Source organism: Canis lupus, chromosome 27 (assembly GCF_048164855.1).
Source record: "Canis lupus baileyi chromosome 27, mCanLup2.hap1, whole genome shotgun sequence".
In the NCBI taxonomy this organism is placed as follows: domain Eukaryota; kingdom Metazoa; phylum Chordata; class Mammalia; order Carnivora; family Canidae; genus Canis; species Canis lupus.
In genome coordinates this window covers 17,011,609-17,035,953 of record NC_132864.1, presented here as the reverse complement: position 1 = coordinate 17,035,953, position 24,345 = coordinate 17,011,609, and the positions used below count along the sequence as shown (strand labels likewise).

Sequence of the window (24,345 nt, the reverse complement as noted above, 5' to 3'; positions counted from 1 at the left end):
TTTCCCTGAAAGTAAATGTCAGCATCACATCTCATCAACAAAGAGACTAAATCTTGGGCCAGGGTAAGGCAGATGCTACTGGACCCAAGAGTTCCCATTTGATGAAGAACCTTAAAGTGTCCTAGAATAAGAAACCACCATTCCTCTCCAGGGATAAGCATCCTCATGTTAAGTTTCCCACAGAGTCAGCTCAAACAGACATGACTTTGTAATCAGAGCTCACCATATGCATGAGGAAGTGGGCCACCATGAGCAAGAGTCAGCAGACACAATAACCACCAGATGTGAACTTGCAAAGATGTTAGATTTTATCATTATGATACACAGGATTTTAAAAGGAATAAACTATCTATCTATCTAACTATCTATTTTAAAATATTTTGTTTATTTATTCATGAGAGACAAACACAGAGAGACAGAGACACAGGCAGCGGGAGAAGCAGGCTCCATTCAGGGAGCCTGATGTGAGACTTGATCCCAGGACCCCAGGATCATGCCCTGGGCCAAAGGCAGATGCTCAACCACTGAGCCACCCAGGCGTCCCAGGAATATACTATTTAAATAAATAGAAATGTAATCCCCAGAAAGAGCCAATCATAATCATAATAAGTTGGAGCAATACATTAAAAAATAGACTTGGAAAAAAAACCAAAGCAAACTTGTAGAGATCAAAAGTAGTCACTGAAATTGAAAACTGAGTGGCCGAGTTCAACAGCAGATCATTCAGAGATGATGAGAGAATTAATGAGCTGGAAGAGAGATATGAAGAAATTGTTTAGACATTGGCCCAGAGAAACAAGAAGGAAAATATAAAAGAGAAGTTCAGAGACATAGGAAATTACTGAGAAGGTCTAACATCCATTGAATTGGAGTCCTAGGAGGAAAGAAGATAAAAAATTAGGGAGAAGAAGTGACTAGAAAAAAATTGATGACCTGGAATCTTCCAGAACTCAAGAAAGGAAGGACATGATTCCTTAAGTAGAAACAATACAACCCCCAGTAACCAGGATAATAAAATTCTTACCTGCCTATGCAGTGAAATTGGAGAACATCAAACACATAGTCCTTAAATTTAAAGAGAAAAGGTAGATCATTGACACAAGGTCAGTTATGAAGCTGAAATGACTTCTCAACAGCTACAATGGAAGCTAGAAGTTAGTGGATGATATCTTCAGAGTGGAGAGAGAGAGAGAGGTTGAAATTGACTTGACTGTTTTGGGCAGAGAGAACTGCCTGGATGGAGGGTCAGAGGTAGGAATGCCCAAGATTTTTGTGAAGGGGGAGTATGTTGGAACTAAACAATGAAGTGTTTTGTACAGCAGGTGAAGAGTGTGATAGTACCGGGTGAAGGGCATTGGACTCACTGCCCGCATTCAGTGCCCAGCTCTGACACTTAGTAACTGCAGGATCATGGGCAAAGCTTTTCCTTCACTGTGCCTCATTTTCCTCATCAGGAAGGTGGATGATTGATTACAGCACCTATATCAAAGGTGAACACGAGAGGTCCATGACTTAATACATGTGTAATGTTAATTGAATTGTTAACACAATGCCAGTGTCCAGTAAGTGCTTAATAGATGTTAGCACTTGTGCCCTCCAGGAATTGATAGCTGGATCAACCTGAGCCGTGTCGACCCAGATGCAGAGGTGCAGGGTGAGATCTGCTTGGATGTGCAGATGCTGGAGGACACGCGGGGCCGTTGTCTTCGCTGTCACGTGCTCCAGGCCAGGTATAGTCATGATGGGGGCTGGTGTGGGGTTGGTCTGACAATGAGCAAGAGTTTGCTGGATGCCCCCAGCTGTCTTGGCTTTTGAGACTGCATTACTCTGGGAAATTTCTGGGCTCACAACCAGGATCACTTGTAGACAAACAGTCCAAGTTCACCAGGTTTGCAGACTCCTGGGGTCAGAGCACAAGCAAAATCTTTGCTGGGTCTTCAGGTGCCAGCAACCAAAGGTCAGACACTCAGGATGGTCAGAAAAAGCATGGAGGTGTATTAATCAAATTGTAAGTGATAGATACCCAATTCCTACTAGCTTAAGCAGATTGGCTTATATGAATGACATGCAGCTTCAGGCATGGCTGGATTCAGGTGCTCAAACAGTGAGATCAGGAATCTATAGACATAGACTTTTCAGCTGTCTTTTGTATTAGGTTCATTCTCAGGCAGTCTGTCACCAGGTGTGGGCAACGATGACCCCAGCAGGATGGCATCCTGCCAACTTGGCAAGTCTAATCGAAAAAGAAATTTCCTTCGTCATTTCCAACAAATGTCCTGAGACTGATTCTTACTGGCCCAATCTGAGGCACATACCTATCTCTGAACCAATTACATGGACTCTGATTGGATGGGCCTGAGTCCCACACCCACTCCTGGAGTGAGAGAGGGATCAGCCTATCTAAGTTATGTGAGCTGAGAGTGAGAGAGGGACAGGTCCTGTCCCAAAGAAACAGGAGAAGGAAGATGAATGCAGGACCAGTGAAACCCACAGATGACCCTCCAGGGGCACCAGCTCATCTGATATCCGTCTTTCTGCCTGCCTTTTATCACTCTGCAATCCCCTCCTTTCTTCCTCAGCTCCCCCATCATTCTGCTTCCTTAAATACTCCCATCCCTCTTCCCCACTCATCTCTCGTCTTTCTGCCTTGTTTTCACACCTTACTCCCCCAACCCTCACTTTTAGACCAGTCCTCAGTCAGGTTGGGGAGGACCTTTATTTCTGGTTTGCTGTGTGGCCTTAAAGCCTTTCCTTGCCCTCTCTGTGCCTCTCTCACCATCTCCAGATTTCTGTCTCCAGCCAGGGTTCCCTGGCGTCTGGATGGAGTACCAGGGTGGCAGAGGACGGGCAAAAGGACTGAGCATGGGACAGTGGGCTCCTCATCTGCTTTGTGCCAGTGGTTCCTCCTCAGCCACAAGGCTGTGCAGGATCCTTGCAAGCAGGAGAGGACTGATTGCTGTCGCTTAGCAACTGGGCTGGCTCCTAGGAAACCGAAGAAGGCTTTGGATGCCAAGCAGGGGTGGGAGAGGCACAGCAGGAGGAAGCCAGCAGCCCCTGGTGAGGGGCTGTATTGGATTTGGGGGATCTCAGGAGGGAGGGATTGGGAAAACTGACTGAGGTGAGACTTTGGGGTTGTCGTGGCAACCAGAGACAGGAGGTCCTTGCCTCAAGCCTTTTCTTGGGTCCCAGGCAGGGTGGAGGCATGAATGTTTGTTAAATGAATGAATGAATGAATGGGTGCTCACATCCTGCCATCTGCTGTGCTCAGTCTTTTATACACATCATGTCCTTTAAGCCTCGGCCCTGTGAGGTTGGTCCATTATTATTTCCATTTTCCAGATGAGGAAACTGAGGCTCATGGCAGTGAAGTGACTTTCCCTAGTGTCCCCCAGCCAAAGGGTGGTAGGGCCAGGCTTTGAACCCTGGTGTCTGGTCCCCTATCTAGGGGTTCCAGAGAAACTGAGGCTCTCTTCCCACTCCCCACTGCACCTTCACCTCTTGGGCCTTGTGATTCAGGATTTGACCTTTTGGTGCTTCAGTTCCCTTATCTGGAAGATAGGGCCATACTAGGGCCTCCTCATAGGGTCACACTGGTCCACAGGAAGATACTGGGCTTGGACAGGCAGGGTGAGGGGTACTCCTTATTGGGTCCCCACAGTAGAGGCCAGAGGCATTTGAATAGTCCACCCTGAACCCCTTTTTCAAGGTCTAGCTTGGGACCTGGTCCTCAGAGGTCCTGCATCCCTCACTCCTTTCCTCATCTGTCCACAGGGACCTGGCCCCCCGAGACATCACCGGCACATCTGACCCATTCGCTCGTGTGTTCTGGGGCAGCCAGAGCCTGGAGACTTCAGTGAGTGGTATCATGGATCCGGGGAGGGGTGGGCATGGAGGCGGGCCCTCCTCAGCTCTCGCTGTCTCTCCGCCTTCCCCAGACTATCAAGAAGACCCGTTTCCCACACTGGGATGAAGTGCTGGAGCTGCGGGAGATGCCAGGTGCCCCAGCCCCGCTGCGGGTGGAGCTCTGGGACTGGGACATGGTGGGCAAGAATGACTTCTTAGGCATGGTAAGCACCCCCTCCCCAACACCCTTCATGGCTCCCCAACTACCCCCACGAGGGAAGGAGAGGGGAGATGGACTGTGCATCCTGGGATCTGGAAGGATTGATGTGAAGGCTGTCTCAACTAGCTCCTTGGCCCGGCCCGGGCGATGGAGTGCCACTGCCCCATTGTACAGGTGAGGAGACAGAGGCTCTCCAAGGGGCAGGAACCTGCCCAAGGTCACAGGATGGGCCCAGATCCTCATTCTGGGGTGAGGCTACTCAGAATGACCATGTGCTAAGTGCTTCTCCAGCAAGATCTCACTTATGTACTCCTCATGACCGCCCTTTGAGGCTGGGGCTGTTGTCTGCATTTTATAGATGGGAAAACCGAGGTTCATTCAGAGAAGCTGGGTGACTTTCCCAAGGCTATACAACTAAGAAATGGCAGAGCCAGGATCTGAGTTCAGGTTTCTCTGACTCCAGAATTTCAGTGCTTAACCCCTACCCCCTGGAAGCACTGGGCTCAAGGTCTCTCTTGGAACCTCAGTTTGCACATTTGTAAAATGGATGCAACTGCCCATGCCTCTCAGTGGTAGTGGATGTATAGTCAGGGCTGACAGTTTTTATTTTTTTAAATTTATTTTTAATTTATTTACTTCTAAATGTTTTTTTTTTAAAGATTTTATTTATTTATTCATGAGAGACACAGAGGCAGAGACACAGGCAGAGGGAGAAGCAGGCTCCCCTCAAGGAGCCCGATGCGGGACCCGATCCTGGATCCCGGGATCACACCCCAAGCCGAAGGTAGACCCTCAACTACTGAGCCACCCAGGGGTCCTGGGGCTGATGGTTTTTAAAAGGAGGCAAGATTCGAGCAAGTTTCGGGGAGACTAGGTTATGCACAGCCAGTGGTGGTGAGAGGATGGATGTGTAAATAGTGCAGCAGCTGTGGGAAACAGCCTGGCTGTCCCTCCGATGGTTAAAAAGCATCACCACGTGCCCTGGCAATTCTACCTCTAGGTTTGCACCAAGAAAAATGAAAACACATGTCTGCACAAAAGCTTGTACATGAATGTTCACAGCAGCATTGTCCATGAGAGCCAAGAGTGGAGGCAACGCAAATGTCCCTCCGCAGCTGAATGAATACATACAGCAGGTGTATCCGTACAATGGAGTGTTCCTCGGCCATAAGAGGGAATGAGGTCGTGGAACCTGGGTGAACCCGGAAGACATGCTAAGGGACAGAAGCCAGTCCCAAACCCCCACATATGATACAATTTCATTTACATGAGATGTCTGGCGTAGGTGAACATGTGAAGAGAGACAGTGAATCAGTGGTGGCCAGGGGCTGGGGGTGCGAGTGGGAGCTGAACAGTGACACCTAATGAGCACAGGAGTTTGGGGGCGCTGACAGTAAATGTTCCGAAATTAGTGGTGATGGTTTCGCATAGCTCTGTGAGTAGACTGAAAACCACTGAATTACACTTGTTAAATACATGAATTGTATGTGATGCAAGTGACATCTTCATAAAGTTGTTTTGAAAGAGAGAAAGGGTGGGGCTCAGGGACCTTATGGACTGTCTTTCAGCTTTTGGACAGATACGATTTGTGTCAGCCAAACAGCTGACGATGGCCTCAGTCCAGTTATGTGGTCTCTAGAAGCTGTGTGACCTTGGGCAAGTCACTCCATCTCTCCAGGCCTCAGTTTCCCCGAATGTGAATCAAGGGTCCCCTGGAGGCCCTAAGTGTCCTGACAGGAGCTAGTAAATTGGGACCAGGGGAGGGAGTGTGGCTGCTGTTGTGTCGATGGGGCACAGTAGGAGAAAGGAGGTGGGCACCGGCAGTAAATGCCTCCCCCCTCCTCGTAGGGGGGCAGCCCAAGCTCTTCTAGGCCCAGGTGAGGCCTTGGGCCTGGCAAGGTGGAGCTCACCTGAGGGTCTTTGTGTCCCCACTGCAGGTGGAATTCCCCCCGCAGGTCCTGCAGCAGAACGCACCCAGTGGTTGGTTCCGTCTCCTACCCTTTCCCAGAGCCGAGGAGGATTCTGGGTAAATGTGGGCGGGGAGGGGGGTGGCCAGGCTGAACCCGTGCTGAGTGCCATCTTCAGCTTGCGGGCAGGTCCTCGTGGGTGCCTATGTCCGCCCACAAGCTGTCACCATGTCACTTCATTCACTCACTTCACAAAAGTCTTATAATGGGTGTTTCCGTATGTCCAAATGAGTTCACCCTGTACCCATCCGCCTGTTTGCATGCGAGTGTGTCAGTTCACACTAGTCGATGTGGGTTCAAAACCCTGGGTCCTTCCACACCTCCCCATGCCTGTTCACACTGTCCGTTCTTGTACACCTCATACCGGCCACACTGTTTACATTGACTTTCCCTGTCATTCCTGTTTATCCTTGTCAACATCTGTTCACTATACCCACACCTGTCCACACCTGCCCACACTTGTCTGCATCTGACTATACTATTCACACCTCTCCACGTTGTCCCTTCACGGTGTATACATTTGTTTACACTGGCCACATCATTCCACACCAGCCATATCTGTTGACTCTGTGCTCGGCCGTTCCTGTTTATCCCCGTCAATATCTGCTCACACCTGTTCACACCTGCCCACCCTGGCCACACCTGTTCACATCTGCCCACGTCTGCCTCGTTTTGCTAATATCCATGCTCCATATCTGTGTTTGTGCCTGCCTATCTTGGCCATCCACACCTGCACATACATACTTACTGCTCTCTCCTCTGCGGTCTGATCCCCATCAGGGGAACCCTGGGTGCCCTGCGGCTGAAGGTGCGCCTCAGCGAGGACCGAATCCTGCCCTCCGGGTATTACCAGCCGCTCATGGAGCTGCTCATGGCGTCTGTGCTGGAGCCAGCAGAGGTGAGTGCATCAGTTCTGCTGGGGATCTGGATTATGGCCTCCCCCTGCTTTAGGGATCCCTCCCGGGGCTCTTTTGCTTTGGGGCCTCAGGGCCCTGGGCCACCTCTCCTGCCTCTCATCCTTCCCCAGGAGGATGCTGCTAGTCCGCTGGCTGTGCTGGAGGAGCTGACCTTGGGGGACTGCCGCCAGGACCTTGCCACCAAGCTGGTGAAGCTCTTTCTTGGCAAAGGCCTGGCTGGACCCTTTCTGGACTATCTCACCCGGCGTGAGGTTATGCGGACCAGTGAGTTGCCTACGTGAGCCCCAGACATCACATCCCAGGGATGGGTCCGCATAGGGTCTCTGAGGGAGAAACAGGGGTGGGGTGTCAGGCAGAGGCCGGGCCTCCTATGTGGGGACTGTGTGTGTGGGGGGGGTTCCTACGTTGTGCACCACTAGCCAGCTGGGGATGCAGTGTTGGATTCAGGTGCTGGCTGTGCTACTCTTGAGCTGTGTGACCTTAGGCAGCTCACTGAACCATTCTGGGCCCCTGGACTGTGGATGGAGTTGATGTTGCAGCTCTACCTGATTCCTGAGGCTGGAAGAATCACGATTCCCACCCTGGGTGGATGGGGTGAGGTGGATCCAGCCCCCAAATCTCAGCAAACACTTCCCTCTGTCCTCCCAGCTGACCCCAACACCCTCTTCCGTTCTAACTCCCTGGCATCCAAGGCAATGGAACAATTTATGAAGGTGAGCAGGCAAAGGTCTGGTGGGGCCCAGAGCTTGGTTGGTCTCAACTGGCTCAGGGTAGCTGGGTCAGGGTACTGGTGGCTGGTGCCTGGCCTTTCCCTGAGATGCACCTGCATAGTGCCCCCTACTCCCGCTCGTGGGCATGCCACAGCCTCGCTCTAAGGCTCTCCCTGCACAGTCCCCCTGCCCCTGGCTCTTGGGCACGCCCCGGCCTCACCCTCAGCCCTCAGTCCCATGGGGTGCTCCTGCCCTCAGCTCGTGGGCATGCCTTACCTGCACGAGGTCCTGAAGCCGGTGATTACCCGCGTCTTCGAGGAAAAGAAGTACATGGAGCTGGACCCGTGCAAGATGGACCTGGGCCGCACCAGGTGAGCAAAGCCTCAGGGGAGAACCCTGACCCCCTGGCAATCCCCTTGTCTGCCCAGAGCTTTATCAGGCTGGGGCTGTGCCAGTAGCCACCACTCCCTCTGGCACAGTTGCTCGGGAGCTCTGCAATTCCAGCATAAAGCCTCACCGGGAGCACCGAGATCCTTAGGCTGTGTAGGGTAGTGGTGATGGGCAGGACTCCGAAACAGCTCCTGGGTTCAAATCCCAACTCTGAGGTGGGCGAGACAGACCTTACACCTATATGGGAACAAGAAAGAAGGGATGAAAATACTGCAGGTACAAAAGCGTTATGCCATCACACACCCAACAGAACAATCATCGAGAACCTACTATGTGCCAGTCTCTGGCTGAACTGAACACTGGTCCGCAGTAGGGAATAGGTGGATGCAAATCCACCTCTCAGGGGGAGGCAGATAGTCAACTAAAGAAGGCTATTGAAGCTGCTCAGTGGAATGGAGGGAGAGAGAGTGGGGGAAGGGTTGTGGGAAGTGCCAGGAGCAGGGCAGGGGCTTGCAGTACTCCACAGGGTGCTCAGTAGGACAGCCTCACAGAGAAGGGGACCTTTCAGCAAAGACTTGAAGGAGATGAGGGAGGTAGGGAGGCAGAGATTTGGTGGAAGAGTGTCTCCCGGGCAGAGGGCAGAGCAAGTGCAAAGGGGAGCATGTGTCCAGCATGTCCCTGCTGACAATGCCCTGAACCAGAGTTGGTGACGATGTGTGATGCGGAAGGGATGGCCTCTTTGAGGAGGGGTCATTTGAGTTAATGGGTGCAAGAGTGTCTCAGGCAGAGGGAGCAGCATGTGCAAGGCTCCGAGACAGGAATAAGCTCAGCATGCTTAAGCAGCAGCAGGAGCCTGGTGGGGATGGTAGGAGGGGAGGTTGTGGAGGTGGGACGGGAAGGTGGGTACTCTCAGCTCGGCTGGGGAGGTTGCTGGTGGAGGGTTCTGAGCAGACAGATGCTGGGCTCCGAGGCACAGCCACTCTGTTTCCCCAGGAGAATCTCCTTCAAGGGCACGCCCTCCGAGGAGCACGTGCGGGACGCCAGCCTGGGGCTGCTGACGGGCTACCTGGGGCCCATCGTGGACGCCATCGTGGGCTCTGTGGGGCGCTGCCCACCTGCCATGCGCCTTGCTTTCAAGCAGCTGCACCAGTGCGTGGAGAAGCGTTTCCCCCAGGCGGAGCACGAGGTGGGCCACGTGTTTCCATGGAGCAGATGGGGAGACTGAGGCTGGGGAAGGGCAGCAGCTCGTCCAGGGTCACACGGAGAGGTAGGGCAGACATGGGACAGAACTGTGTGTATGGTGTGTCCTGGCACAAGTGAAGATGGCATTCCTGGCGGGTTCTGGGATCCAGACGTGGTGGGAATAACAGTAATTGTAGTAACAGGTGCCAACGCTTACCAGGGCTCGGACCTACTTTGATGTATTCCTTACCTTAGCTCGTCTTCATATCCACCTTATGGGGTGGGTACCAGTATGCTCCCATTTCACAGAGGAGGAAACAGAGGCCCAGAGAGACTAAGTCACATGGTCCTGGGATGGGCACCTATCTAGGTGGGCTGGCTTCTGAGTCTGCACTCAAAACCACCAAATAATAGAGTCTGGCACAAAGTAAGTGCTTCTAAAATTCAGCTATCAGAGTGAGTGAGAGAGAGCACGCAAGAACGAGTAAGCACGCTGGCTCACAGTGGGTGCTCAGTAGCGGATGCCCCAAAATAGCCTAAGTATAAAGCCCCACATGTGCTAGTGTTTTGTCAATATTGATATCAAAGTTGAGAGCTCAGCAGCACCTGGGTGGCTCAGTGGTTGAGCCTTTGGCTCAGGGCATGATCCCGGGGTCCTAGGATCGAGTTCCACATCGGGCTCCCTGCATGGAGCCTGCTTCTCCCTCTGCCTATGTCTCTGCCTCTCTCTGTGTGTCTCACATGAATAAATAAATAAAATCTTGGGATCCCTGGGTGGCACAGCGGTTTGGTGCCTGCCTTTGGCCCAGGGCGCGATCCTGGAGACCGAGGATCGAATCCCACGTCGGGCTCCCGGTGCATGGAGCCTGCTTCTCCCTCTGCCTATGTCTCTGCCTCTCTCTCTCTCTGTGTGTGTGACTATCATAAATAAATAAAAATTTAAAAAATCCATAAATAAATAAATAAATAAATAAATAAATAAATAAATAAATAAATAAATAAATAAAATCTTTAAAAAAAAAAATTGAGAGCCCAGGTGCTGCTGCAGGTGAGATAAATGAACAAAGTGGTTGCAGTGTGGGTCAGCAGAGAATGGTAGGGACTGTGGCAAACTGGAGCTCCCACAGCTTGTCTTCAGGGGGCAGCTCCAGACAATCAGTTATTGTCATGTTGGAATGGGGACCCAGTATTGCCAGATCCTGAGAGTTCATTTTCTGAAGCCAACACTCTGGATTTTATGTGAGGTCTCTCATTTTTAAAATGTTGGCACTAATTCACCTAACAACAACTACAAAACAACTCCACTTTGAGCCAGTTATTACACATTTGCAGCTGGACTGGCCCGTGGGTTACCAGTCTGAGCGCCCCCAGTTTAATGGTCAGCATCCCTTCCAGGTGGCTGTTGTTGTCCTATCTTACAAATGGCCTCACATCAGGCTCTTAGGTTGTGCTGAGGTAATAGAAATGTGGACTGGGGGTTCAGTTTGTAGAAGAATGTAAGATCTGGGGGATCCCTGGGTGGCTCAGCGGTTTGGCGCCTGCCTTTGGCCCAGGGCGCAATCCTGGAGACCCGGGATCGAGTCCCACGTCGGGCTCCCGGCATGGAGCCTGCTTCTCTCTCCTCCTGTGTCTCTGCCTCTCTCTCTCTGTCTAAAATAAATAAATAAATAAATAAATAAATAAATAAATAAATAAATAATAAGAATCTAAGATCTGCTAAATGGTGGAGAGGTAATGGCCTAGTCCCTAAGAACTTGAATTAAGAGCTTTTGATTATGCCACACCTCTCCCCGCATTCTTTTTACAGAGGCCCAGAGAGGTCAAGAGCCTTGGCTGAGGGTTGTGGACTTCAAGCGAGGCCTCTACTCTCCCAGTGGGGTCTTCCCTTCTCCCCTTTGGCCCCGCTTAGGAGTGAGCTCTGGGCATCCAAACTGTGACGTGACTTGATTTACGCCCCACTTTGCCAGGCTCTCGCCTGGGCTGGAGGTGCTAAGTGGGACACAGCTGTGGCAGGGAAGTGGAGAGGCCAGCTCCCTAGACAGTCTGGCCCTTGTGGGGGACCCAGTATCAGTGACACCCAAGTGTCCTCTTGTTCTCAGCTCCCACAGTTAGCAGAGGCCACGGGCAAGGAGCAGGGACATTCTCAGACCCGTGAGGGTGGATGGGGTCATGGAAACCCAGGGGAACCCCTTTTTCTGCCGCTCTGACACCTGTTCCTCCTTCTTAAGAGAGGAAGTCGAAGAGCTCATATCAAAGACTCACATTACCCTGGAATGTGGCAGGCGAGGGGGCGGTGGCCTTGGGGGCAGCTCAGGGTCCCAGATGAGTGGGAGTGGGGGCAGTCTCCCTCCCTCTGGACAGTGTTAAGCACCCAGCTTTTGGCAGGGCTCCCTGTGAATGCAGAGGTACCGCAGGAAGCTGGCACGCACCCAGGGAAGGTATTGTCTCAAGTGTGAATACAACCCCTAAATAAATACTGGAGCACATTCTTGGGCTAAATATAGCTAGGCAAGTGTGAAAGGTGGGTGGGGAGTGATTTGGGGAGAGCCAGATGCACCCAGGATAAAGGCACACCCTCTCTCTCAGTTCCCTCTGCTGGCGCTGGGGGAACCAGTCTCTCTTGCAGGTAGGTGGCCCAGGCCTGGCACTCACACAGAGGGGCACTGCACTCTACAGGTTGTAGGAGGCAGGGGCTGGGGCTAGGGGGCGCACACAGGACAGGCTCAGGAACCAGCTGGACTGGGTTCACTCCTGAGCCTGTTTCCTCATCCAGAAAATGAGGGAAATAATACGTACGCCGTACGCTGTACACCGTGGGATTGTTAGTTCAGGCTGGTTCCTGACGCTCAGCAAGTGGTCCACGGGAGAGTGCGATGCAGGGAGAGTGCGATGAAGAGCTGAGAGTTCCAATCCTACCTGGGTTCAGGTCTTGGCTCTGCCATTTACAGCTGTGTGGCCTTGGGCAAGTGGCCTCTCTTTGGGCTTCAGTTGCCTTCTCTGTAAAACGGAGATAGAACCCCTCCCAGGGTGAGTACTAAATAAATGGATGCAGAGGTATCTGGTGTGGTGCTGATAATGCAATAAATCATAGACCAGGATTGAATTCTGCCTCTAGTCACCAACTGTGTCACCTTGGGCAAGTCGCCTGGCATCTCTGAATTTCTGCTTCCTCATCTGTAAAAGGGGAATATGATGCTGCTTCGTCTATAGGGCTGTGCCCTTCGCACGGTGCTTGGCACAAGGCAGACTCTGAGTATGTTGGGCTCAAGCTGATTGTGCAGGATTGGTATTGTCACTTTATTTTCCAGGTGGAGAAACTGAGGTCCAGAGAGAAAAAGCCATCTTGGCAGACCAGTATGGTCTCCTGGCCCATCTCCCATCCCACTTCCCCTTGCACCACCCACCTATAGTCTGTGCTGCCTCAGTTTCCCCATCTGGGCAGTGGGTTCCTGGGGGCTCCTCTCACCCGCTGCTCCTCTTGGCAGGATGTGAAGTACCTGGCCATAAGTGGCTTTCTCTTCCTGCGATTCTTTGCACCTGCCATCCTCACCCCGAAGCTGTTTGACCTCCGGGACCAGCACGCGGATCCCCAGACCAGTCGCTCACTGCTACTCCTCGCCAAGGTGCCGAAAGTGGAGTCCCACATCCTGGGGGTTCTGAGCCAGGGAAAAGCATAGGCATAGAGCTGGAAGGCCAAACTTGCAGAAGACCCAAATGAGACTCAGAGAAAGCAGTCTGAAACACCCATTAGCCCTCCATCCTGAATGGGAAGGCATTCATTCATATGTTCTCCAATTTCTTCTCTTGAAAAGAAAACCCAAGCCTTCCAGGAGGAAAGCAGGAAGCGGGCTAGTAGTCATTTATACCTTAGTATGAATTAGACCATCTTTGCCAAGTGGCCATATTTTGAGGTTCCGATGGGCTCCAAAGTATGCATGATAGGATCAGGAGTCCTGGGGAGGGGAATCGGGCTCCAGAGGGAACAGAATAAGGGCACTGGGGGTGCATATCTGTCCACAGGGAGGGGTAAATACTGCTCAAAGCAGATGCTGCCACGAGTCTTCTTTCATTGAGCACTGATTTGAGAATCAGGGGCTCTGTTCTGGGTTCACAGAAGGCCCTTCCCCTTCAGTGACCTCGGCTCTGGCATCCCCTGCTTCTTTGCTCCAGGCTGTGCAAAGCATCGGAAACCTGGGCCAGCAACTGGGCCAGGGCAAGGAGCTGTGGATGGCCCCCCTCCACCCTTTCCTGCTGCAGAGTATCTCACGTGTGAGACACTTCCTGGACCAGCTGGTGGATGTGGATGGGGAGGAGGGTGAGTCCCCTGTTCCTGCCACATCTGGCTTGTCACTCTATGGACCCTCGGGACCTGCCTCTCCCCACCCCACCCCCAGAACTGAGACTGTGGACCAGTGGGTCAGCTACTCAGTCAACTAACATCTCCTGGCCCCTACTGTGCTAGGTCCCAGAGATGAACAGAGCTCAGGCCCTGTCCTCCAGGCCATCTCAGCCAATGTGGAGATGTGTCTGAGTGCTGTTGCATGCTGTGCAAGCAATCAAAAAATATCTATTAAGTGCTTACAAGACACTTCCAGGTGCTGGGGAAACAGCAGCAGACAAGACAGAAGAAATCCTGCTCTCAAAGCAGGGACCACAGGCTATAAACAAGATGAGTTAGCATATAATGTAGTATGTCCAGGAATGACAGCATAAGGAGAAAAAAGAGGGAAGAGAATGTTGGGGTGGGGGTGGCAGGTCCGACTTTTAGGTAGGGTGGACAGAAATGACCTTTGTAGGGTGTTCTTGGAGCAAAGACCTAAAGGAGGACAGAAAGTAAGCCATGAAGATCCCGGGGAAGAGAATTCCAGGCTGGGAACCGCATGTGCAAAGGCCCTGGGGTGTAGCAACAAGGAGGAGCCAATGCAGAAGAGTGAATGAGGGAGCACAAAGGAGAGGTAGGGGCCAGATTGTGTGGGGCTTTGTAGGCGGCTGGGCTTTGCTGTGCAGTGAAATGGAACGTGGGACAGTTTTAAGCAGAAGAGTTGGAGCTAAGTCTGTATCACAGTGTGGGGCCCAGGGCATGAGATAGTTGGATGCAAGTCACATAGGAGGAACCTGTCCAGATGTGAAACCCTGGTTGTGGCATAGCAGGGTCCCCATGGCTGGCATTGGGGAGGGACTCCCCAGGGTGGCTAGTTGACAGGTATTCCCTGGACTGACTTCATGAGGCATGCCACCCTGCGGGCTGCCTGCACCACTGTCTACAGAGCTTCAGGAGAGGGACTGTTGTGGCCTACTTTGTGCTCCTCACCCCACCTCCAGTGATACCTGGAGGAGTGTAGCACAAGGCTGTCCTGTCCATCGTCCTGCCTCATGCTCAGCCATAGAAGCCCAGGGTACAGGGGCAGGGCAGGTTGGGCCTGGATATGAGGGGTTCACTGTCCCCCTCCCCATTTCCCAGAGGCTGGGAGCCCAGCCAGGGCCCTGGTGGCCCCCTCGGTGATTGTTCGGGAAGGTTACCTGCTGAAGCGCAAGGAGGAGCCCGCCGGCCTGGCCACACGCTTTGCCTTCAAGAAGCGTTACTTCTGGCTCAGCGGGGAGACCCTCTCCTACTCCAAGAGTCCTGAGTGGCAGGTGGGGCTCCAGCCCACAGTGGAGGGGTTTCCAGTGGTGGTTGCCCTCGTAGAACTGCCTCTCTGTAACCAGGGGGAAACTGAGGACAGGATGGGGGAAGGACGTAGCCAATCCAGAGTCTCAGGCCAGGCTCTGCTCACGCCTTTGGGCCAGTGTGGGCACAGGACAGGCACAGGTACTACCTACATTCACCATCAGACATCCTTTAGAATGTGCACCTGTAGTGGCCTGCACACCACCCCCCAGGTGTGGACATGCCCAGGACACGGACAATGGTAGCTGCCCTCAGGTGCTCCCACCCAGCTCTATGCCCACGCGCTATCCTACTCCCATAAAATTGAATCTGCTAGCTCAGACGTCTCCGCCTGGCTGTGTAGGTACACGCAGGCTGGCATTGGTTCGCTCACTCATTCATCAAACGTTTTTTGAGTGCCTACTATATACTATGCAGTGTTCTAGGCGCTGGACATACAGCAGTAAAGAAGACATAAAATCCCTGTTCTCCTGAGCTTGCCATTGAAATCCACAGCAACTCAGGCACCTGCTGGCACGTTCGCATTTCTGTGTCTGCCCACCCGTGAATAGTAGCTAAGGCTGGACAGGGGTGTGGTTGCTTATTATTCCCACTTCGTCAGCAAAGCAGATATTCTAGAGTTCCAGTCCCCGGTTTCCAACCCCAGCTCCACTAGCTGAGTGACCTCGGGAGGGTCAGGTAGCCTGCTGCGCCTCAGTTTGCTCGTCTGCACATAGACTCAGCCCCAGAAATGTGTGTAGGTTGATAAATGTGGAGTGCCGGGAAGCACATCCCCTCTGCCGAGCCCGCGGTGGCTATGCCGATGGGTGATGGTGATGGAAGCTGGTGCCGGGGAAATTGTCGCTGCCTTGCAGTGATGGGGCGGAGCCGGGGACTCGCAGCCTGAGACAGTGGTAGTGCACCCGGATTACAGAGAACACAGGCTCTGAGTGTCCCACTCCGGGGTGGGGGCGGGGAGCGTGGCGGGGACATCCCCTGATGCACGTCCCCAAAGGAAAGCTGTCCCTGGGCCCCGCCGCTCCGGCCCCCAGCCCACCCGGCAGCGACAGGCCTGTCTCCCAGATGCGCTCCTCCATCCCGGTGTCGCACATCCGCGCCGTGGAGCGCGTGGACGAGGGCGCCTTCCAGCTGCCGCACGTGATGCAGGTGGTAACGCAGGCCGGCGCGGGGGCGCCGCACACCACCTACCTCCAGTGCAAGGTGAGGCGCCCAGGATGGGGCGGAGGGCGTCCCTCGGGTCCCACCCCAGCCCTGACCGCCCCTCCATCCCTGCAGAATGTGAACGAGCTCAACCAGTGGCTGTCGGCCCTGCGGAAGGCCAGTGCCCCCAACCCGGACAAGCTGGCCGCCTGCCACCCCGGTGCCTTCCGCAGCTCGCGCTGGACCTGCTGCCTCCGGGCTGAGCGCTCAGGTGAGGGGGCAGGGCGGGCTCAGGTTCCTCCCTCCTTGCCTGTCAATCAGCGGTGTCCCACCTCCGCCTGGGCTGGCTGTGCAACCTGGGGCAAGTTCCTCAACCTCTCTGTGCCTCAGGCTCCTCAAGCATGAAATGGGGTTAATGAAAGTATCTGCTTTCTTAGGTTGTTTCGAGGATGGAGTGGGTTGATAACACACAAAGCACTTAGAACACTGCCCAGCACATAGTGCTCATTACATGTGAGGTATTTTTTAAGCACCTACTATGCCAGGCATCTAGTGGTACACAGGCGTGAGGCTTGCTCTGGAGGCAGACAAGTGAATGACCAGACAATTGTAATAGTCTTAATGAGTACCAAGGTGAGGCTTTTGAGGCTCTAGGGAATGCCTCTGACCCAGCCCCAGAGTTGGAGATCAAGGAGGGCTTACTGGAGGAGGTGCTGTTTAGCTGTGACCTGAGAAGAGTAGGCATTAAGCAGTGAAGTTGGTGACAAGGATGGGGTAAGGAAGTGTTGTAAGTGGAGTAGAGAGCATGAGCAAAGGCCCGGTGGTGGCCCAGGAAGAGCTGAAAGATTGAAAAGGGTCTGTGTGGCTGGAGCCTGGACTGTGGGAGGAGCCTGGAGGGGGAGTGAGGCCACTGCTCTGCTGGGCGGGAGTGGAGGCAGTGGAGCTTGGTGAAAGTAGTAGGTTGGGAGAATGATTTTAGAGGCAGAAGGGTCGGGGCTTGGCGACCATCTGCCACGGTTGGGGGGGCGCTTCTGGAGGGGCGAGGGGAGGTGGTACTGATGGTGCCATGTTCCCCTCAGCTGCTGGTTGTAGCCGCACACACTCGGCCGTCACCCTGGGGGACTGGAGTGACCCACTGGATCCTGACGCTGAGATCCAGATGGTGTATCGGCAGCTGCTCCTGGGACGGGACCAGCTCAGGTGGGAGCCCCCAACAGGCCCACTTCTCCCGCTATGACCAGCCAGGCCAGCTGCCCCGCATGGCCTGCCGTGTTCATTTATTCATTCTCTCCGTACGCTTCAGCTGAGCTCCCGGATGCGGGGTGTGCAGGCTCAAGGGGAGAACTGGGAGGCATCCTCAGGCAGGCCCCAATGCAGAAGTGGATCTTGGATCTTTTAATAGTCGGGACTCCTGAGACATGGGCACAGGCCTGGGATGTGTTCCTGTTCCTTCTTGGTGGGTTTCCCCACTATTCTAGAGTTTTGTTCCAACTCCTCCTCGAGTGGGTTCTGAAGCTGCCCTGCCAGGCTTCGAATTCTGGGCTAGCCACTTACTGGCTGTATGATCTTGGGCATGTTGCTTATCCTCTCTGTACCTCCGTTTCCTCATCGGGAAAGGACGGATAAGAATAGTATCTTCCTCATTGGGTTGTCCTGAGGGTCAAATGAGCTAATACAGGTGAAGCGTTTTGTAGATGCCTGGTCACAGCTTTCAGTAAGTGGTAACAGTTATTATGCTGTGCAACCTCGGGCAAGTTACTTTACCTCTCTGTGTCTCAGTGGACTGTATAATGGAGCCACAAGTAAGTACGTACCTCAGATACATTTTTTTTTGTTATAATTAAATGAGTTAATACACGTGAAGGGCTAATAATAGTGTCTGGCACTCTAAGTATTTGCTGTGATGATGGGGGGGGGGTGGTGGCGGTGGTGGTGACTGAAGGGAACCTGTGGTGTCTCCCGCAACCAGCAGAGAATCTCTGGGGTGGTGAACAAGATTGGGAGTCAGGGACCAACCTTATCTTTCTCCCTTTCAACTGCCAGGATAAAATTCCAGGAAGATCCCAGCATAGATTCAAGTCCGGAGGCAGACACAGAGAAGGGCTCCAGGGCCATGGAAGGTAAGAAGCTAAGGAGGTCCCCTTTCTTTGCCTTCTCTGCCACTCCCACAACTTGCCAAGCACACTCCTGTGTCCTTCCCCATGAGTGTCCCATTTGCAGTTCACCAGCAGGTGTGGTGAGTGATGGGATGGAGTATGGGGGCTCTCAGGGCTAGGGCCAGTCTGGAGCCTGAGCAAGCCATTGGGTCTGGGTTATAGCCACCCGTCCGGCCTGGCTGACCCCCCGTGGTTCCCTGTCTCCCTCGTAGGGGTCTGTCCTGATGCCCTGGCCCAGCAGAGAGCGGCAGCTGCCCGCCTGCTGGAGGTGCTCGCAGATCTGGACCGAGCCCACGAGGAGTTCCAGCAGTGGGAGCAGCAGAAGGTGGCCCTGGGCCCCCTTGGGCACTGAGGAGATGCCAGAACCAGCCCGGAAGGAGGAGGAAGGAGCCAGCGGGTCCTTCTCAGCACACCCTGGCCCCTTGGGGCTGTCCTGTACCTCGTTGACACTGTAGCGTGGAGGCTTCCAGAGATCTCCTAGTCTCAGTGCCCTAAGTCCAGAGCCCTTAGCATGGAAGCCCTCTGGCAGGGAGCTGGCCTCGTACTGAATGAATCTCAGTTTCTGGGCTGAGGCAGATGGGAGTGGGGACTCATTTGGCTCACCAGACTGGGCTCTTCCCACACCAACCAGGCCAGCCTGGTCCTGAGCTGCTGCATACAACTGTACCTGAATCCCTGACACCTATGTGGCCTGGTTGCCCCAGTCAGGCACTAAAGAGACTCAGCCCTTCCTGTTTTCACGTCTGCCAATCCGTTAAACCTCATTGATCCTCCTGAGCCCTGCCGTAGCCAAGAGTCTTAGCCACAAGCTTCCAGAATCAAGTTCCCCTCAGGAATAATGGAGGCTTGGAGCCCAATGTCCCAGACTCAGACCCTTGGAGCCTGGGAAACCTTGGGCTAGGCTTTCATCCCATCTTTTGGCCTCATTTCATGCTGTATAAAATGAGGAGTGTCTAGATGTGTGGTTGTCAAACTGAGGTCCACGGAGCTGGCTTGGGAGCCAGGGAGGGCTTTCTTAGACCGTGGTCCAAAGCTCACTCCCTAGGTTGTCTTCTAGCAATGTGGATTCTAGGACCCCACCCAGACTTTCTGAATCAGAATCCGAGGGAGTGTGGAGGCAGGGATCAGGATTTTTAACAAGGTCCCCCTGGTGATAAAAATAACATGAGATTTGATGATCATGGGGCTGGGCAATGTTGTATATTAGGGTTTGAGGTGAGATTTTGTTTGAGAATGAATCATAGAGCGTAAAATGTTTGGGAACACCCAACTGACAGAACTGGAAGGGCCTCCAAGGACTCATTTCTGGTTTTGTGTGACTAGAGGGTGGGACAGAAACCAAAGCTGATCTGGAGGTAAAGGGGACCCGGAAAGATGCGGCGCGATCCCAAGGATGGTCAGCAGGGGTCGCCTGGAGCCGCAGCCACCCAGCATCCTGGGATGCTGCGGAGCTGATGGGAAGCTTGTTGCAGATCCTGGATCTGTTCCTAGACAGACTGGGTCCTCCTTCTTTAGGGCAGGGGCTGGGGTCGAAGCAGCCGATCACGGTGTCCCCTAGCTCCTTCATGTCTTCCCGGAGGCTCTCAGCTCCCAGCGCAGGTCCCTCGTTCCCAGTACTGTATCGGGGGGCAGCTGCGTGCATTGTCTTGTGCCGTGCTTCAGAACAGCACCTTCAGCCCTGCCCTCTTGGGGACTAGGACTGGGAGGGTCTGCCTCTGTCACCCTCACACTCCTCCCTGACTACCCCAAGAGAATTCTGGGGACCCCTCCATCTCCAGCTGCCCACTGCTGAGAGGGCCAATGGTCCTGGGGTCATATTTTGTTGCAAGCTCCTGGATGAGGTGGACCAGAGGCCCCCAGGAACAGAGTCACCCACCCACCCCCCTTTGGCAGGAAAAGACTGAGTGAGGAGGAGAAAGACCATTTATTTCTCCACCCACAGTGGGACTGGTAGGTTTTCAAAAGAGCAATCGCTGGCGTCCCTTTAAATCTTGGCTGTCTTCCACCGTGGCAGCCAATCAACAGAGGCGGAGCTGGTGAGTTGCCTGGGCAACAGGCCCCTGGTTGGCCAAGACCATCAGCCACCCCACTGCCCACTCCCAAGGAAAGGGAAATGGACTCTTTGCTGTCCGGTCTGCTTCTCAGCCCTGCTGGCCTAAGCTAGGCCTCCTCGTCTTACTCCTGAAGCCAGAAGCTCCAGCCTTTGGATCTCGATGTTGGGAGTGATTTGATGGAGAGGATGGGGTGGGGAGGAAAGGAGAACAGTGCCTTTATCTGGGACAGACATAAGGCCCGGGGATGGGAAGGCAGAGGAAGGACGTCAGAATCCCAGAAGGATGAAGAGACACAAGCACAAAATAAGATCCCTCTGGTCCCCCTGCCTCTGGCCCGCTCCTCTGCAGAACTGCTCTGATTTGGGGCTCCTACCCCATAGGCCCTACAACTGCCCATTGGTGGGTGGCATAAGTGGGAGGAGGCTAAGCTTCCCAAGGGCCCCTTTCCCCCCTAACCCCAGCGGGCCCGCAGGTGTATGACCTGAATCCTGCTTGCTGACAAGCCTGTACAGATGTGATAGAGACACAGATGGGAATCCGGATGGAGTATCACAGGGGTCTTCTGTCTCTTCCCCCCCAGTTTGGGGGTAAGTAGAGGCACGTGGGTGTGCGTGCATGTGTTCAATAGGACACGTGTGTTTGCGTGAGGGGGTGGGGCTCTGTCTTTTTGGTAGGGAGGCTGCTGTGGTTCCTGGTACTCTCTTGGCCACCCTCTCAGGGAGCTACAAGTCGGAGCTGGCTGGCCTGCCATCCTCCTATCATTCCAACTCCCACCAGCCAAATCCCCAGAATGCTTCTGGCTATCACAGGCTCCTCCCCAGCCCTGAACTGGGGCCACCAGGACACACCTGGCGGAGGGAGGCAAGTGCCAGACCAGGGGCCAAGCAAGAGGGAAGGCGGGCAGCCTTGGGCCTCAGGCCTTGGCTGCAGCCTCGGATACACCCTGGGCTGTGAGCTCAGCCAGCACGTTGTCTAGGTAGCTAGCATCCGGGTAGCCATGGCCTGTGAGGTTGGATCCAAACTCGGTCTTGTGGTGGATCTCATTCCACACCACGGTGTCCGACTCGCCCGTGGTGCTGGAAGTACCGATGGTGAAGATAAGTCTCCGCTCCCAGGCGGTGATGAGCAGCCTCAGCACCTGGCAGGTGGGCACCAGGATGGGCATGTGGGTGAGTGGCCCGAGCCCCTCCAGCCTAGCCTCCCTCCTTCCCTGGCCACGCTGTGGCTCCCTCAGCTGCCCTCTGTGCCCTGCAGCGTTCCCAGTGGCCGCCCAGCTTGGCCGTTTCCTTAGATGGACTCCCAGTAATAGCTCTTTGCAGATCATCTGCCTCTCTCATCTGGGTCTCCACTTGAAGACCCTCAGCTGTGTTTGGTTCACTAGATAGCCATTTGGTGACTTCTTAGGCAATATTCAAAAATCTGGAGATGTCACATGAAAATCAGAACGCCTGGCTTCTCTTGAAAAACAAAAAGTGAAGCGGACAAGCCAGAGTGTGATGGTGAAGAGCGTGGATGGACTGCCTGGGTTGAAATCCAGTCTCTCCCACTTACTAGCCGTGTGACCTTGGGCAGGTTACTTGCCCTGTCTGAGGCTTCTCAGGGGTCAAGACCTTGACCTCACCAAGCTGGAAATGAAATGTGTGTGAAGCAACCAGCAGGGCTGGACAAGCCCTGGGAGGTAGTGATCGATGCTGGTGCAGGGAGGAAACAGGGATTGCGGGTTAGGGGGACCCTGGCCTGCTCCCGCACCCCTTCACCCTCAGGGCACCCACCTTCCGGCCCTTCTCGTTGTTGGGCAGATAGCAGTGGCGCGGGAAGCCTCTCGCGGTGAACTTCTTGCCTGGGTTGGGGTGCTCAGGGCCCTGTGGGGAGGGCGGTGGGGGCTTGAACCATGGACAGGTGTGAGGGGCCTCTGCAGGGTTCAGAGAAGTTGAGGTCAGGGGTGGGGGGTGGCATGCGGGGGTGGGGTGCCCACCTGGATGCCTGTGGGGATGTCGTAGACAATGCGGATGGTCTGGGTGTCAGCGAAGCCCGGCAGCGAGTGGGGGATGAGATGGAACTCCATCTTCCCGGGCGGCTGAGTGCCTGTCTTCTCTCCGTAGATGGCCTTGCAGGTGGGGCACTGCAGGCTGCCATCCTGGCGCAGGGAGGCTGGCGGTGAGGCCCCCAGGCATCCTGGCCTCGCCCCTCTGCCTGTGCTCCCCCCCCCCCGCCCACCCCCCAGCTCCACTCACCTTGTTGCCATTGGAGTACATGGCCACGAGGCACAGCAGGTGGTACATGTGGCCGCAGCGGCCCAGGCGGCCCACGAGCTCGGGCCGCACACCCTTGTGCCGAAGCACGCCCTCGTAGCCCGATGCTGTGGCCAGGCGCTCCATGCAGATGGTGCAGTCCTGCGGGGGCACAGGGGAGACTGAGGACTGGCCAGGGCAGGACGCCCTCGGGTCAGCGCTGCCCCTGGGCGGGGCTGGGCCCCCAGGCCCCCAGGCCCCCAGTGGAGGCAGGCTGCCCCACCTCCTGGGCGCACTTGGCTAAGGGAGAGGACAGCCCCCTGGGCCAGTGCAGATGCATGGCAGAGGAAGACGGGGCTGCCTCACACCCCTCCAGAGGGATTCAACGCTTAACCATCAGAGGCAGAACTTAAACATTGCATGGAAAATATGGGTGAAAATCGGATGCAAAAACTGTCCATGGTCAGAAGACTGATAGGCTTCTATGAACTTGAGGCATTTCCGTTTATCAGAAGACCTTGCGTAAGGGAGAAAAAGCAAGCCCAGGACTGGGAGGAGAGGCTGTAACACACAGGCCCGCGGGGGGGGGGGGGATGGGAGGTCAGGGGCTGGGGAGGCGAGGCTCACGCCCTCTGCCCAGGCCGCAGGCCCCAGGGCCCTCCAGTGGGGGCTCACCTCATCGGGTGGGTTCTTCACCTTCTGTATGTACCTTCGAACCACATCCTCGGGGTTCTTACCTGCAAGGACACAGCGGGGTGTGCTCGAGGGTGCCCAGAGTCTCCCCCTCAGGGCGTGGCTCAGGATGGGGTCAGGAGTCAGAGTGGGGTTGGCAGGAGTCACCTGTCAGCGGTTGCCGCAATCGGAGTTGGTGGCAGAGGGGATCAGGGGAAAGGGAGCTGAGACCAGGAGGTGGAGGTGGAGTTCTAAGTCCTAAGAACAAGCTGGAGTTGAGGGGTTGAGAGGCTGGGGTCAGGGTTAGGTCAGTGGGGTCAGGGTCGGCGCGGAGGGCGTACTCTTCTTGAGGTGCTTTTTCTTGGTCTTGCGGCACACCCCGGGCACGCCGGGCACGGGCTTGACGTCGCTCTTGCTCACGGGCGGCGGGTGCAGAATGGGCTTGGGGGCTCGCGTGAGGCACACGGGCAAGCCGGCCGCGCACAGCAGGATTCCGGTCATCCCTGAGGGGGCGGCGGGGCGGCAGGGCCGTCAGGGGCGGGGCGTCCTCCCGGCCCCGGCCCCGCCCCCCGGGCCTCCCGCCAATGGGCGGGCGCCGAAGGCCTCGTCCCAAGCCCCGCCCCCCGCTCGGCCCCGGGTGGGTGGGCGGGGCCGCCGAGAGGCGTGTCTCCCGCGGGCCCCGCCCACCGGCCCCGCCCAGGGGCGGAGCCACGGGCTACAGGTGGGGCCGCCTCCCCGCGGGCCCCGCCTTCCGTCCCTCAGGGCTGGCTCTCACCTGCCAGGGCCGGGTGGACCGGCCCGGTACCATTCAAGTTCTTCACCGGGAGCGCGGGGACCCTGAGGGGAGAAGAGAGGCCGCGGCTGGACTCAGCCCCCCACACACATCAGGGGATCCTGCCTTCCTTCTGGCTCCTGGACATACTCGGCCGTCCTTGTGGCCTGTCCCCGGCACTTGGAATGATCACCGGTGACACAGACATCCTTCTATCATGGGGTAGGGTGTGACAGGGACCTCTGCCCCAGTTATGACGTAATGGACCCCTGGACTCAGTACAGACTCTTCCCCACCCCTCAGCTGGCCTCTCTTTGAGAGCTTGCCGGCCAACCGCCCCCTTTCGCTGGCCACTGTGCCTGAAGCCCAGCTATTAGTAATGCAGCCATTTCAGCATTTCTCCCAAGTTTGCTATATGGAGCC

At 55.1% G+C, this 24,345-nt stretch overlaps 2 protein-coding genes across 7 annotated transcripts in view; one reads left to right on the top strand and one right to left on the bottom strand.

Moving 5' to 3' along the window:
- Positions 1 to 19,478, top strand: part of RASAL1 (RAS protein activator like 1) — a 29,910-nt gene extending 10,432 nt beyond the window's left edge. For 2 of the 6 annotated variants that reach the window (XM_072802599.1, XM_072802600.1), the window contains exons 5-21: positions 1,601 to 1,730; positions 3,772 to 3,853; positions 3,909 to 4,067; positions 6,001 to 6,089; positions 6,811 to 6,928; positions 7,058 to 7,211; positions 7,596 to 7,660; positions 7,916 to 8,028; positions 9,041 to 9,233; positions 12,715 to 12,852; positions 13,400 to 13,544; positions 14,691 to 14,863; positions 15,960 to 16,097; positions 16,173 to 16,308; positions 17,117 to 17,237; positions 18,081 to 18,157; positions 18,406 to 19,478. In XM_072802599.1, coding sequence (XP_072658700.1) covers positions 1,601 to 1,730; positions 3,772 to 3,853; positions 3,909 to 4,067; positions 6,001 to 6,089; positions 6,811 to 6,928; positions 7,058 to 7,211; positions 7,596 to 7,660; positions 7,916 to 8,028; positions 9,041 to 9,233; positions 12,715 to 12,852; positions 13,400 to 13,544; positions 14,691 to 14,863; positions 15,960 to 16,097; positions 16,173 to 16,308; positions 17,117 to 17,237; positions 18,081 to 18,157; positions 18,406 to 18,545 — 2,171 coding nt within the window. In that variant the 3' untranslated portion in view covers positions 18,546 to 19,478. Of the gene's footprint in view, positions 1 to 1,600; positions 1,731 to 3,771; positions 3,854 to 3,908; positions 4,068 to 6,000; positions 6,090 to 6,810; positions 6,929 to 7,057; positions 7,212 to 7,595; positions 7,661 to 7,915; positions 8,029 to 9,040; positions 9,234 to 12,714; positions 12,853 to 13,399; positions 13,545 to 14,690; positions 14,864 to 15,891; positions 16,098 to 16,172; positions 16,309 to 17,116; positions 17,239 to 18,080; positions 18,158 to 18,405 lie in introns of those variants that run through there. The other 4 variants (XM_072802601.1, XR_012019214.1, XM_072802602.1 and 1 more) reach the window with 4 other exon arrangements.
- Positions 19,479 to 20,098: 620 nt separating this feature from the next.
- Positions 20,099 to 24,345, bottom strand: part of DTX1 (deltex E3 ubiquitin ligase 1) — a 35,483-nt gene continuing 31,236 nt past the window's right edge. Inside the window, exons 4-10 of the mRNA XM_072802604.1 lie at positions 23,926 to 23,987; positions 23,492 to 23,653; positions 23,154 to 23,215; positions 22,482 to 22,640; positions 22,223 to 22,384; positions 22,020 to 22,109; positions 20,099 to 21,385 (exon numbers count right to left, since the gene is read on the bottom strand). Coding sequence (XP_072658705.1) covers positions 21,161 to 21,385; positions 22,020 to 22,109; positions 22,223 to 22,384; positions 22,482 to 22,640; positions 23,154 to 23,215; positions 23,492 to 23,653; positions 23,926 to 23,987 — 922 coding nt within the window. The 3' untranslated portion in view covers positions 20,099 to 21,160. The remainder of the gene's footprint in view (positions 21,386 to 22,019; positions 22,110 to 22,222; positions 22,385 to 22,481; positions 22,641 to 23,153; positions 23,216 to 23,491; positions 23,654 to 23,925; positions 23,988 to 24,345) is intronic.